The 13,392-nt window shown below is 43.9% G+C and overlaps 2 protein-coding genes across 8 annotated transcripts in view; one reads left to right on the forward strand and one right to left on the reverse strand.

Annotated features, from left to right (window-relative positions):
- Window positions 1–7,490, forward strand: part of UNC5C (unc-5 netrin receptor C) — a 250,256-nt gene extending 242,766 nt beyond the window's left edge. For both annotated transcript variants that reach the window (XM_014875273.2, XM_088163959.1), the window contains 2 exons: window positions 555–733; window positions 969–7,490. In XM_014875273.2, coding sequence (XP_014730759.1) covers window positions 555–733; window positions 969–1,134 — 345 coding nt within the window. In that variant the 3' untranslated portion in view covers window positions 1,135–7,490. The remainder of the gene's footprint in view (window positions 1–554; window positions 734–968) is intronic.
- Window positions 7,491–8,450: 960 nt separating this feature from the next.
- Window positions 8,451–13,392, reverse strand: part of BMPR1B (bone morphogenetic protein receptor type 1B) — a 142,156-nt gene continuing 137,214 nt past the window's right edge. For all 6 annotated transcript variants that reach the window (XM_088163963.1, XM_088163965.1, XM_088163962.1 and 3 more), the window contains 2 exons: window positions 12,974–13,104; window positions 8,451–12,239 (listed from right to left, as the gene is read on the reverse strand). In XM_088163963.1, the coding sequence (XP_088020089.1) occupies window positions 12,114–12,239; window positions 12,974–13,104 (257 nt within the window). In that variant the 3' untranslated portion in view covers window positions 8,451–12,113. The remainder of the gene's footprint in view (window positions 12,240–12,973; window positions 13,105–13,392) is intronic.

Genomic DNA, 13,392 nt, shown 5'->3' on the forward strand with positions numbered 1-13,392 from the left:
CATGCATTAGAGAGAGCTGGTGCTTTTTGCCATGGCTTTTTGCCATTTACTTTGCTCTGCTCTCTCGCCGCTGTCATCAACACTGAATAAAAAGACAGGAGCTGCTGCAGCTTCATCGACCCTGCTGGGGGCTCCAGAAGCAGCTTCTGCTTCTATTTAAGACTCTATACCAAAACTTAACATAGACTTTAGCATCTGTAACTTTTGCTTTTGAGACTAATGTGCTTCTACAATAAACAACTGTATAGCAACTATTAGCTGCTTAACTCATTTAATGAAATAATCCAACAAGTTGGTGCCAAGAGCACCAGAGTTCTAATCCTATATTCACCCTCAAAAAAAAGAGGAGGAAAAAAACCTTTTGCCTACCCAAAGCTGAATATAAATATTTGTTTTCCAGTGGGCTAACATGTTTATGTTAGTGTTTACTAGATTAGCAGAGGGCTGCAAATAAAAGCTCTGAGTCTCAGAGGATGTCATTCCACAATTGTCTCTTCACTCACTAAAAGAACTGATGGGTTGTTCAGGCTTTTTTTCTGTCTCTCCAATCTCAGGAACCTACTGGCATTGATTATCCTCCCATGGACTCAGCGGGCACTGTCACCACCATCGTGGGGCCCAGTGCTTTCAGCATCCCCCACCCTATAAGGCAGAAGCTGTGCAGCAGCCTGGATGCTCCCCAGACCAGAGGCCACGACTGGCGCATGCTGGCCCACAAGCTGAAACTGGACAGGTGAGCAGGGTTGCCCACACATGGGCAGGCAGGGAAGATCCTAGGGAGGAGGGTATGTGCAAAAACATCCTGGTGAAAGTCCCACTGAAAGCACATGTACAGGCTGGTCAGGCTGACTGCACAGGGGATGAGCACCTTGACAGCACCAACAACAGGAATGGGTTGAAATCATATAATTTAGGTAGTTTTCATGTGGCTCAAAAAAAACCCCAAGTTTCCTTTTGGCTCATTGCAGGTACTTAAATTATTTTGCCACGAAATCAAGTCCCACCGGGGTGATCCTGGATCTCTGGGAAGCCCAAAATTTCCCTGATGGCAACCTGAGCATGCTGGCAGCAGTTCTTGAAGAAATGGGAAGACACGAAACAGTTGTTTCTTTGGCAGCAGAAGGAAATTACTAATGCAGCCTTGGCATGACCAGGAAGGACAGACACAGGGAGCGGTATTGCCCTGTTATTGCAAACGAGAATTGAAATGAAAACCCAGACCAATGAGTTACACAAGAGACGTTTCAGAGAAGAAAGCAAACAAACAAAAAAAACCAGCCCTGACCTTCACATGTGCTCTCCTTGTACATTATCACAGGATCAGAAAGAGATCATGCAAAGTTGTACCTTGAAAATATAAATCAACCTAATGTTCCTCTCGGCTTGGCTGTACACTGCTTGGTACAGGTTTTTACAGTTTCCTAGGAAACGCTTTTTATTGCTATCCAGATATATGGATAAACTTTCTTAACAATCCCAGTTTCTATGGATGTTGTTTACATCAAATTCTGGACAGGGGTAAGGAAACTGTCCATGGCTCTTTATATTTTTTGTTTAAAGCCATTGTAGACAAGGCTATGGACAGTTGGTTGTGGCTATTTCAGCTTATTGGTTTCTGGTGAATTCAGATTTTGGCTACAATTCTGCACATTGGTTGTCTCACAATGATCCTCCTGTCATTGTTCTGTTTCCTAGACCTACTTGTAAAAAAAAACAAACCAAGAATATCAGGGTGTGCATCTGGAAAGCAGGTACTCTGGCTGATAAGCAGGAACACACAAAATGTTCCCTTTCTTCCCCAAGACAGTCCCACTCAGCCTGAGTGGAGAATAGCTCTAAGACAGTGGGGAGTGAGGGATCTGAGTTAATTTTCAATTCACACCCTTTCCATCCCTTTGCTATATGAGGGGCAAGATATGCAATTCAGAGTGGTTGGAAGGGAGGGGGAAGAAACCCCAAAAAAAAAAAAATTAAAAAAAGAAGTCGCTATGATAGTTATTTACTGATTAGTATCTAGTGCAAGGATTATAATGACTATTATTATGACCATTATTACTTTATTTCTAATATTGTCAGCAGCAGAATTAATAATTTCTGGTTTTATGGAACCTATTGTCCCCTCCCTGAAGGTCTTTTAAGACATGTCCTTGTCTATGCTGTCTGTCCTTCCCTTCCCCTGTCATTGTACTCCTCCTCCAAAGTCCCCTGCCAGCCCACAGAGGCTGCTCACCTCATGCTAGCATTGCTGTGCTCCATGCCCAGTGCCAAGGCAGCATCAACTGGTGACACTCTGCTGATCTTCACCCACCAAGTGTCTGACCCTGGCATGTTTTGCACCACCCTGGTGCCTCCAGGTTGCTCCAAGAAGCAGTCCTGTCCTAGGTGTCTGTGAACCAGAGATGGCCTCCCAGTCCAAATACACACAGACAGTGGTTCCTGACCACAGGTGCTAAAGCATGTGGAGGCACTGACATCCACCACCTGATTTGTGCATCCAAGGTGGGCCTTCATAGTTTTTGCTTTGTTTTGTAGCGTTCTAAGAGCCAGCAGCTCCCCACAGAGCTGCAGGTCTCACTGAAACCCACCACCTTCAGCAATGCTTCCTGTGCCAGGGCTGCTGACAGCCCAGCCCTCTGTTGGGTCACTCCTGTGTGAGATGCACTTGATGGATCTCCGTGGATATTCCCAGGCATTGCTGCAGCCAGGGAAGCCTGTGTTCTGTGGGCCAGTGCAGGGCAGTAGAGTGGTGAAGTTGAAATCCCGTGTGCTGCAGTTTTGCTGCCTTTGCTGCTCCTGTCACCACTGCTGCCTGGGCAGGGCAGTGCAGTCCTCAATAGCTGACCAGAGAACACTTGTCCCTCTGCAGCCCCCACAAAACATGTGAGGTGGGAGTTTTGCAAAAGGAGCAAACCAAAAATGGTTGTCACTGCAAATGTATTTTGTTCTGTTCAGTGAAAATTCTGACTTTGGTACCTGACAGCACATAAGATTGCAGTAGTTTTACTGCAGACTGGGCTGTCATTAGTGTCTGGCACAGAAAGGCTTTCTGCTCCAACCTGTCCACTCCAGGTTTCCAGCCAGGCCCTGGTTATTGTTGTTGTGCACACATTATGTCCCTGCCCACATACGCATTACCATTCCATATGCTTCCTGAGACTGGAGTTAGCTTATTCTCTTTTGTGATTTTGGTTTTGCTTTCCTCAAGGCTTTCCAGATTGCACCTTTGAAGGTAACTGAAAATGTCATTGGTCAAAATGAAAAGAAAATTTAATCTGACCTCTTTCTCCATTTCACATTTCCATAGGCTTGTCACTTTTTGCTTATAATTTCTCAGTTCCCTGACCAGTGAGTTAGGTTTTGATTGACAGCCAGGCAGTGAGCACAAAAAGTTCCCTTCCTTGTAAGAGGTAACCAGGCAGTTTGCAAACCAGCATTTCAGTCAGAACTGGAGACCAGAGGATATGCATTGTAACTTTCAACATCTGTGTGCATTTTGCTTGTGTAAGCCCCACCTTCTCTTAATGTGGAGATGCCATGGGCATCCTCTCAGTGAACAACCATCTTCCTTTTCACCTTGGGCATCTGGTGCAGCCCACTGCAATGCTAATGGAAATTTTGCTTTCAGCTTCTGGAGGGTTGGACTGGGGCTTCCAGCTCTGCCCTTTCTCCACATCTTTTACATACCTTAGGGGGCTAAAATGGCTCTTAAAGGTAGGTCTCAGCTTTTCTTCCTGCCATGCCATCTTTAGGTGTAACCAGTTGTGTTTTGTTTGTGCTTCTTCACCTTTCCCATGTGTCCTTCCTTGACTCCTCTTCAAGGCAGGTGCAGGAGATGAACAGTCCTTCAACCCTTTGGCCTTTTCAGTTCAGTCTGTGTTGATTGATTCCCAGGCTCACTGATGCTCCCCAGCTCTCAGATTTTTCTAGGTGGGCAGCATGTGCACCCTTCTCACCAGGGTCAGGGCCACAAAGTCTCTCATATTTATCTGTACTGCTGTGAGTTGATGCTCCTTTGGCCAGCCCTCTGACCTGTGTTCTGATGCCTTCTGCAAGAGAAACAACTTGCAGATGAACAACTTTCTCAGAGTATTCTGGGGCATTTTCCTTCCACAGCCCAGAGGATTTATTGCAAGAAAAAATGCACACTCTGATTAAGAGGAGCATCCACAGAGTTGGCTGGAGGTCAAGAACTTAACCCTTCATCACTGAACGTGACTTGGGCAGCAGCATGACTGTCACTGGGTGGTGTAATTGCTGTTCTTCCAGCCCAAAACCACCTGCAATGCCCTGCTGCAATCACAGGCTGGATGGTTTCTCTAGCACTGTCTCCAGAGGCCTCTGCAGGCTCCCAGCACAGCCCCTTGGGCTGCCTCAGCCGTGGCAGGCCAGGGAGCAGCAGGGGAAGGTTCCTCCACAGAGCCACAGCTCATCCCAGCAGCTCTGCACCCATTCTTTGCCACTGCTGCTAGCAGCATCTCCCACTTCACCTCGCCTCACACTTCCCTGCATTCATTTTGCTCATTTTTTTCTTTTTTTCTGGGGGGAGTGGCAGTGGCAGAGCTCTGGCTGGTGGTATTCACAACAGCATCCCCATCCGGCTACCCCAGGGAGAGCGGGCAGGAAGCAAGGGCAGCCAGATCGGCTCGGGATATTATTTTTGGTGGGAGAAAACCCAGCAGCAGACCCTGTGCCTGGATTGCATGGACACAGTGCCATCTCGTGGGGCCGAGCCCCGGCTCCAGTGTGTCACTGCCACCTCGTCGCACAGGGAAAGGCTTCCTGTGGGGTAGATCTGACAAAGACCTTTGGCAGGCAGAGCTGACTCTTAAAAGTTGTTGTAAGATTTTATGCCAGGTGAGCACATTTGCTTTAAGAGAAAAAAAAAGGCTGCAGGCTTCTTATCCTCCAGTTATTACTATTTTTTACAACGCTTTTCCTTTTAGTTGTTCACCTTTGGCTCTGTACTGGAGCAGTTTTGCTGCTCTTCACACCATCTCTTCATTACATGTTGATCGCTAGCGCTATAAATAGTATATATATTATATAAATATATATAAAATATCTACTGACTTCAAGGAAAACCTTTAATTTCCGAGTAAGAAACATTTATTGGAGGCAGTCCTTTTCACCTTTTTTCTTCAGTTCTTCTTGTGTTGTGTTCTTGTAAAGGTGACTGTCAGTGTATAGGGTAAATTTGGGGTTCGGTTGGGTTTTTCTCTTTTTTTTTCTTAAATTTATGATCACAACTGATCCACTGTGTTTTGCTAACAGTGCAAGACCTAAATGCTGTTTCAGTGGATCTTGAAAATTTTGCAGCAGTGAAGGTGTCTCCAGTCAAGATTTGCTTTACTGTGAGACCAAAACTTTTTTCTGTCTCGCTGGCAGAAATGCAGACACTCATGAGACATGTTGGAGTCTGCAGTACCCACAGGGCAAAACATGTCCTTTCCTTGGGTTTCTTGCTATTTCAGTTGCTTACATATAGAATAAATGTATTTACATGCTGTAAGCCTGTCATTGTGGACAGTGTCCTAATGTCTTGTATTGCTACCTACAATCGTTTCTTTTCAGTTCTCCTCTTCTTCTTTTTGGGGGCAGGGGGCATGGGGAAGGAAGGGGTGGGTGGGCTCTTAGACCCTTGTATGCTCTACCAAGTGGTTACCACAGCTCTGAGGTTAATTTTAAACACAGTAATTTTGTTGAGGTTGGCTTGGGTGTTTCCAGGGCACTTCATAAACAATCTTACTGAGTGTTCAGAAGTCTTTTCAGGTATTACTCTTGCTCTCACCTAGCCATGAAATAACTCGCTTTGCAGGTTGGCTTGGTCAGTATCAGGTGGTGCAAAGACAAGAGTGGTTTGTGAATGGAAACCAAACATTTGGCTCTTCCCCCAAAATGACTCCAATGAGTTACTGACTTTGGGGTCACCACTGCAATCCATTCCTGGCTTGTGTGTAAAACCTTGAGTCCATAAAATGAGCTGCACTGCAGATTTTTAAATGCTGAAACACATATCTCAGACATCCTTTGGAGTGGGACAGAAAGGCAAAGAGTGTGTGTGTGTGTGTGTGTGTGTAACACACAGACAAAGAGAAAACAAAGGACACTCCCTGCTGGAGGCTTTTAGCTCTCATGTTACGTGTGGGCATCCTCTTATTTTACCAACATTTGTATGGGAAGGTAAAGGTTAAAATTCAGTGCAAAGTCAAATAGGCAGTATGTCAAAAGCCAACAGAGTAAAAACTGGCAAGTAACTAGATTTGGACTTGAACTAAAGCCACAGAAATGAAGCCTCAAGTTTGGTAGGCCAGGCTCCTTACTTGAATAGGAGCATTTCATTTATTTATTTGTCCTTTAAACTTTATCCCTGCTCCCTGAAATCTGAAAATCCCTTATCTGAAAGTCCTTTGATAAACTGTCTGTACAAAAAAAGCAATGATAATCCAGAGTTCCCACAAGTCTCTATCCCAAATAAGTATTTCATGTTTTCTGTGGTGCTGGTTAAATGTATTTATTAGTGGTTCACTCTCCTCAACTGCTGACCAAGAGATGAATTGCTATGTGTGCTGCACCCTGGGCCTGCCCTCTGCTCCCAAAGCATTCCATGTCATGGCAGGTGAGTAGCTTCGGGAGCCTGTGAGGAAGCAGGATGTAATCAGGAGGGTCCTCCCACAGCACTGATGGGGTAAGAGCCCTGAGATGAGAAAAGTTTGCACAGCCCCAGAGCGTCTTTGGCTGTTGCCTGCTGGCTCTGGCTACCACTTGCCAGTAAATCTGGGAGCTAGCACAATACAAATAAAAAGTAAAATTGGTCTGGAAAGTAAACAAAATAGGAAGGAGAGGCAAAACACTCTTCTCCCTGCAGATTTTTCAAGGTACCTTGCAAAAACACCCGAGCCGAGAGCCAATAACCCAGGGTGTGTGACACACACTGAGACAAAGAAGTTGTGGCATTACAGTTTTCACACATCTGTGTGGTAGACTGTTTCTGCCTCTCAAACACTGTTATTGTTGTAGAGGAAAAAAAATAGGAATGAAAAAAAAAAAAAGATGGTATCTTCAGTACCTTTCCAATGCAAAGGAGGGCCAGTAGGAAAAGAACCATCTGTGTGACCCAGGTGTATCACATTTCTCCCTTCTCTTCCCCTGTCAGAGCTCTACCAGGGTTCGTGGGATTTGTTTTCTTTGCTATTCAGATCTGGAGAAGTCTTTTGGTTTTGATTTCCCTATTGCTGTATCTTCTATGCAATTCCTTTTCTAAAGACTGATTTACTACAGGAGAAGTGCTAGCCATTGCATTATTTGTATTGCTGTACAGTGGAGGTGTGGTTTACTAGTTCTGAGTGTGCCTCTTACCCCCCTCCCTTTTTCTCCTTCCCTCTGTTTGTAAATGCCTGCATTTATTCTGTCAGCCTGACATGTACAAAGTGTAAGAAAGAATTTTTAAACAGGTAATAAATTATATTTATAAGCAACTGGAAAAAAATACACCACTGCCTTGTGTTCAATTGTTTAGTTCCTGGGAGCTCCAAAGTGGAGTCTTTTATTTGATTTCTTCTTAAAAAAAAAAAAAGAAAAAATCTCCTCAAAAGAAATGTGTCTGCACATAAGAACTGTGGGATTTAGTGGCATGCCAGGGGCAATGTGCAGCAAGCACAGGGCTTTGTCACCGCCATGTGCCCAGGTCAAGGGGACTGTAGAAATGCTGCTGGAGAGTAACTGCAATGCCACTCAGCACAGACGGTCTGGAGCAAAGCAGAAGGGCTGCAAGGGCTGTGCAGCTCAAGGGAAAATCGCTATCATTTACACGCTTCTCTGGAAATAACTAGCAAGGCAATTAAACATTAGGAAACACTGAGCTGGATCTGCAACGCAGCACTGCAGAATGAGAACAGTGCTCCAGCTTTAAGTAGAAATTCTCAGAAATACCTCACTAGATGTAGAGTTACATACCCCATATCTCAGCATGAATCAATGCCGTATGCAGCTGATGCTGGGTATTTAGGCTGAAACTTTTTCACCTGATGCATGGGGCTGGGAATTCTAGTTCAGTCTGTGCAGAGATGACTCCTGTTCCTATTGTACTATTAAAAATAGCAGTAAAAAATAAAGACGTGGCAGAATGAAGGAGAGGTTGTCTAAAAAATATTATGCTAATGCTGAGTTCCTATAGATTTACATAATCAGCCACAAAACACAAGCAACTGCTCTATTAGTGATAACACTATTTTAATTACTATTTTTCTCTTCACTGACTTGTGAAAGGCATGATGCTTTTTTATGCCAGTGGAAACATATGCAACATATTGCTGTTTACTTGTTTGCTCAGAGAAAAAAATCTTATAAAAATAAAATAAATAAAATGAGGCACCGTCAAAATAATCTAGCCAGAGAAATGAAACAAAAAGATGGTGCTTTTCAAGCACATGAAAAGGAAATAGCAATCTCTGTCATGGGGAGATGGAAACAATTTTATTGGGGGGAATGTTAAAACAACCATATACAATTTGAACAAATACAACATAACACAGTTTGTTCCCCAGGTTTTCTAATTACAGTATTTACAGGTTCAATAAGGCACTGGTTCTCAAAAAAGAACACAAATTAATTTCTTAGTCCCTACATTGACAACCTTTTCTTTAATAGAAATAACTTTGTGCTAGAGAAAGGATAGCAGTTGCTAGATGGCATATTTTTTCTTCTCCCACTTACCTAGGCCATCTCACCTATGCCAGTAAGAAACTAAACTACACTTCCTTTAATGATTTACATTTGAAAAGTGGATTTCTAGACCCGTGGGCACCGAAGCCACATTATCTTTACCACTGACTTCCAAGCCCTCATCAATGCGCCCTTTGAAACTACCAAAATATGGAATTGACATTAAAAGGCCACACCTGGCAAAATAAACATACTAACCTGTAGTCACTGCAGGTGCTGAAACCTTAATAATGACACGCTGAGTGCTGCAGAAAGTCACCCGTGCAGGCAGGAACTCCAATGTCACAGTGCTGGAACAAAAGACCTCCACACTTGCCTTAGGCTGTTTTTTGGCTTTAGGAATAGCCCTTCACAATAGATTACAGTGGATACGAGACTTGAGGGCAAAATCTGGACTTGGGAGAAAATAGGCACTAGTTACACAACCGCAGACTGTTTGCTTTCTCAGTGTGTGTCTCCTCATATATATATATATATTTATCTATTTTCCTATACAGCACCGTTGCAGTGATTTGTCATTTATGCATTTTCATAAATAAATACTATATTTAGTGCTTTTCATCCATAATAGTTTACTCTTAATCCACATACTGGAGGTATTCCAGATTCGCAACTGAATATATATATATATATATATATTTAGGGTTTTTTTAATATATATATATATAAAAACACATAAACTTGAACATTTAACATACACACTTTATGTGATCTATCAACCAGTATCTTAGACCATTTTCTTCTGGACCAAAAAAAAGGTAAGATTTGCTCAGGAAACCAGTGACTGGCCCTTTCTCTAGCAACACACACTGATGGCAGGTGCCAGGGGCATTCACTGCATGCCTCGTGCTGCCAGCTGGCAAAGCACCCTCCAAAACACTCCTGGGGAGAGAGCCCTGCTAATTAAAAAAAAAAAACAAAAACAAACCTACTTGAGGAGGATAGAGGTGAAACACACCTAAACAGGCAGGAAAGAAGAATCCCTGCTGTGCAACCTGGGACCTGCAGGTCCCATCTGCTTCTTTGGAGCTGAGAAATCTCCGTTCCATAGGGTGTGCTGGCTTTTATGGGAAGAAATGAGACTAGAAACCCGTGGCTCCATTCACTAAGACAAAAATCTGAAGAGAGGTTGGGCTGTCCCCATTTTAGCCCAAAATCTCAAGGCCAAGGCAGCCAAGGAGAGGAGTAAACTCCGTTCTCAGCCTCACAGACATTTTTTAAGGATAGGAAAACCATCATCGCCTCTCCCGGGGTCAGGATTTGGTGTATTATTAACTCTCAGGGATTTTCTTTTTGTATTGCTTGGTAAATTTGGGTACAGGCAGGGAACCTGCACTGCAGAAAAAGCATCTAATGAACAAAAGACTTCTGATTAAGCTTTTTAACACCTATCGTCATGGAGGTCTTGCTGGTTCTCTTGAATCACACATTTTTCTCTGTTAGCTTGAAAGTATAAAATGGTAATTTTTCCAGCTAGAAATACCTTCAGGGAGCTGTTAAGCTAAACCCCAATTATATACCTACCTACCACAAATAAATCACTTTTGTCCAAAAAGGGAAAAAAACCCCAACAACAACAAAAAAACCCCATTACTGAAGTGCTGAGGCTAAATCCTGCATAGCAATTATTTCAGTTCTGAAATAGGCTTAGCATAATCAAAGCAGCATTTGTAAGGACTTATTTCAAAATTAAGCTGAACACCATCTAATAAGACAGCATAGGCAGGCAGGAAAATTTTAAAAAAGAAATGAAGGGTAAAAAGGGGTAAACCAGTAACTCCCATGCAGCTCAGCTTTGGTAATCTGACGAAGAACAGAACCTTTCCAAAGAAAACACTTCCCAGAGTATATTTCACCTCTCATTTCCCCTTCTGTAGCATTAGCATTGCTACAGCTGCTGCAGCCCCAGGAAGGAGGAACAGGGAGAGACAGTAAATGCATGACCCACTGCCTTTCTCCCCTGCCAGCTCCTCTTGCTGAATGCAGGAGAACCACAATGCTACACAGCCCCAGCCCAGCAGCCGAGCCTGGCACTACTGTGCAGTGGCTGCCAGAGGTGAGGAGGATGCTGGAAGGCCACCCTGAATAGTCATGCAGATAAATCCTAGGCCAATTGTTTGGTTTGTGTTGTCTTTCACTACAACGAAAGTGCTGGAGGCAGGTACCCACTGCTGCCCACGGCTCCCAGCTCTCACCACCCACCTAATGTGTCCCACACTCCCTCCCTGTCACTTCCTACTACAGCCTCAAGGCACCACACTCCTCTTCCTCACACTCAAGGAAAAATGACTGCCACTCCAGAAACGGGCACTTCTGAGGTTTTTCACTTTCCCTTAAAAAAGGGAACACACACTTTTTTTTTCCCCCTCAGCTGTGGTTGTAGATGGACCCCTCACTTTTACACAAATGAAAGAGCAAGTTAGTAATTTCTTCTCACAAGGAATTTCCTCTTAAACAGTGGTTGTTTATGGGTCCTAGCAGTTTCAAATTACCCACCAGATTCAAACGTGTCCTTCATTTCCACTCGCACACAAAATACTTTATTTTACAGTGGGGGAAATGGAAGGAAAAAAAAAGCCAAGAAAAAGGGCACTTGTTTATCACTGTGGTACTCTCCCTATTAGGTTTCCTAGAAACATGAAGATCTTCTTTAAACAAGTAACACCAAACCTTATTCATACAGCTCCCAACTACCTTAAAGGAAGCGTGACCTTCCCTGGGACAGGCCACCCACAGGAATCAGGCCACCCACACCAAAAGGAATGGCAGGGACGTAATTGGGCTCCATCTCTGTACTGTGACAATCACTTGCACACGCAGGGTTTGGAAAGTTATCTCCACAAATAGGTGGCTTTTAAGGCAGGCTCCATTACAGCTCTTCTGAGCTACACAGACCCACTCACCTTTTTGTTTTTCAAACGCAGGAGTGCAATAGTCTTTTTGGAAATTAAAAAGTTGTTTTGCTTTCATTTTCAGCAGTTTCCTCCAATTTTTTTTTAATGTAACAATATACATCTTTTTTACTTCTAACCCAAAAGTTTTATTTTCATAAAATTTAAAGCAGTGTCTTTTTAAACAATCAAAATAATAATAATAACAATAATAATAAAATAATAAGTGGCTTTCATGGAAAGCAACATGCATAATCTTAAACCAGTTACTAAAACTGTATTTCCCCATGTAAACAAGGGCAGACAAGCCTCTTCAATCTTGCATGTCAAAATTCAGGTGATTTTTGCAATGGATAGTGTCCTCAAAAACTCACAGCTGCTCTTAAGCGTGACTCCTCCACTCAAGGTACTCAGCAAAGACTTTTGATACATCTTCAGGACTTCTGCCTGCACAAGAAAGTCCATTTCCAGGGGCCTCCACCAGAGCTGCCTCTGGCAGAGTCAGAGCTTAATGTCCTGGGACTCTGACATTTTGGCAAGTGTTTTCTTGACGCGCAGGGCTGTGAGGCGAGAGGCAGGGCTGTGAGCCCAGCACTCCATCATCAGCTTCCCCATCTGCCGGAGGCACTGTGGAGACAAGGGGGAGAGAAAGCCCCAGCAGAGTCAGGGGAAGAGGAGACTGCAGTTGTTGGCAATGCTGAAAAACTGAAGGGAAAAGGTCTTTCCTAAGGGCAGTGCAGATCCTGAAAGGCATTACACATAAACACCACCAGCACTGCACAGACCAGCCAAACATGTTTCATGTAGATTAATGTAGATTTTTATAAATGCATTTTTGGTAATACACAAGCACTGTGTAGTAACAAATTAATCTTTTATTGCTGGAATGCTTGGGGTGGGATTAACAAGGATGCTAACCAATTAATCAAGAGCAGCTATTGCAGTAAGCCTCCCCAATCCTTGACACGTGTGGTAGCAGACCAAACACAAAGTGCCACCACACAAAAGCCCTTTCTGGAACTGATACTCCTTCCCCCAGCGTTTCCAGCCCCAGTCTGAAGGCTCAGAGGGATTTGGCTAGGGAGAGGATGAGGAAGGTGAATTTTAATTAGATCTTCTCACACTGGTTGTTGCACACAACCTCAAGCAGCCCAGGGAGGCTGTTTTTCTCCCTCAGATTCACAAATCTCGTGCCACCCAAATCTTTCAGCTCCCCACAGAATATTCAATTACATGCTGCTATTCCCAAAAGGCAGCACCCATGGTAAATATCCTCCTCCCTCAAAACGATGCAGAATTGGGTCAATGACACTGACTCTGATTAAAAGCACAGACTGTGTGTTAAGAGGGGTGACAGGTACCTCATCACTGCTCCATCTGTTGGGAAACGAGGGGCGCAGTCTCTTGATGCACACGATCTCCCGCATGTCCTCGTACGAGGGGTCGCTGGGCACGAGGTCGTGGTATGGAAGCTGGTATTCCTCAACTATTCCTGCAAGAAGCAATTAGTTGCCTGTCACTTGCAGAAAAAAAGCTTTCACTCTCCTCTTCCCCTCTCATTTTTTAACAGATTGGCCATACTGTCTAACAGTTGGGTGTGCTGCCCTTAAAAAGGACTTGCCTGCACTAGAAGTTTATTCCACAGTCAAGTTCCAATGTAACCACTGCTGTGTAGAGACTGGCCAGGTATCTTAATCCAAAAGTGTAGCAACTTGCCAAGTCGGGCTATTTCTACCACTGCTGTCCAGTCCAGCAATCTCCAGTAAGCTCTCACAGAGAG

This window comes from Sturnus vulgaris, chromosome 4 (genome assembly GCF_052056855.1).
Source record: "Sturnus vulgaris isolate bStuVul1 chromosome 4, bStuVul1.hap1, whole genome shotgun sequence".
Classification (NCBI taxonomy): Eukaryota; Metazoa; Chordata; class Aves; order Passeriformes; family Sturnidae; genus Sturnus; species Sturnus vulgaris.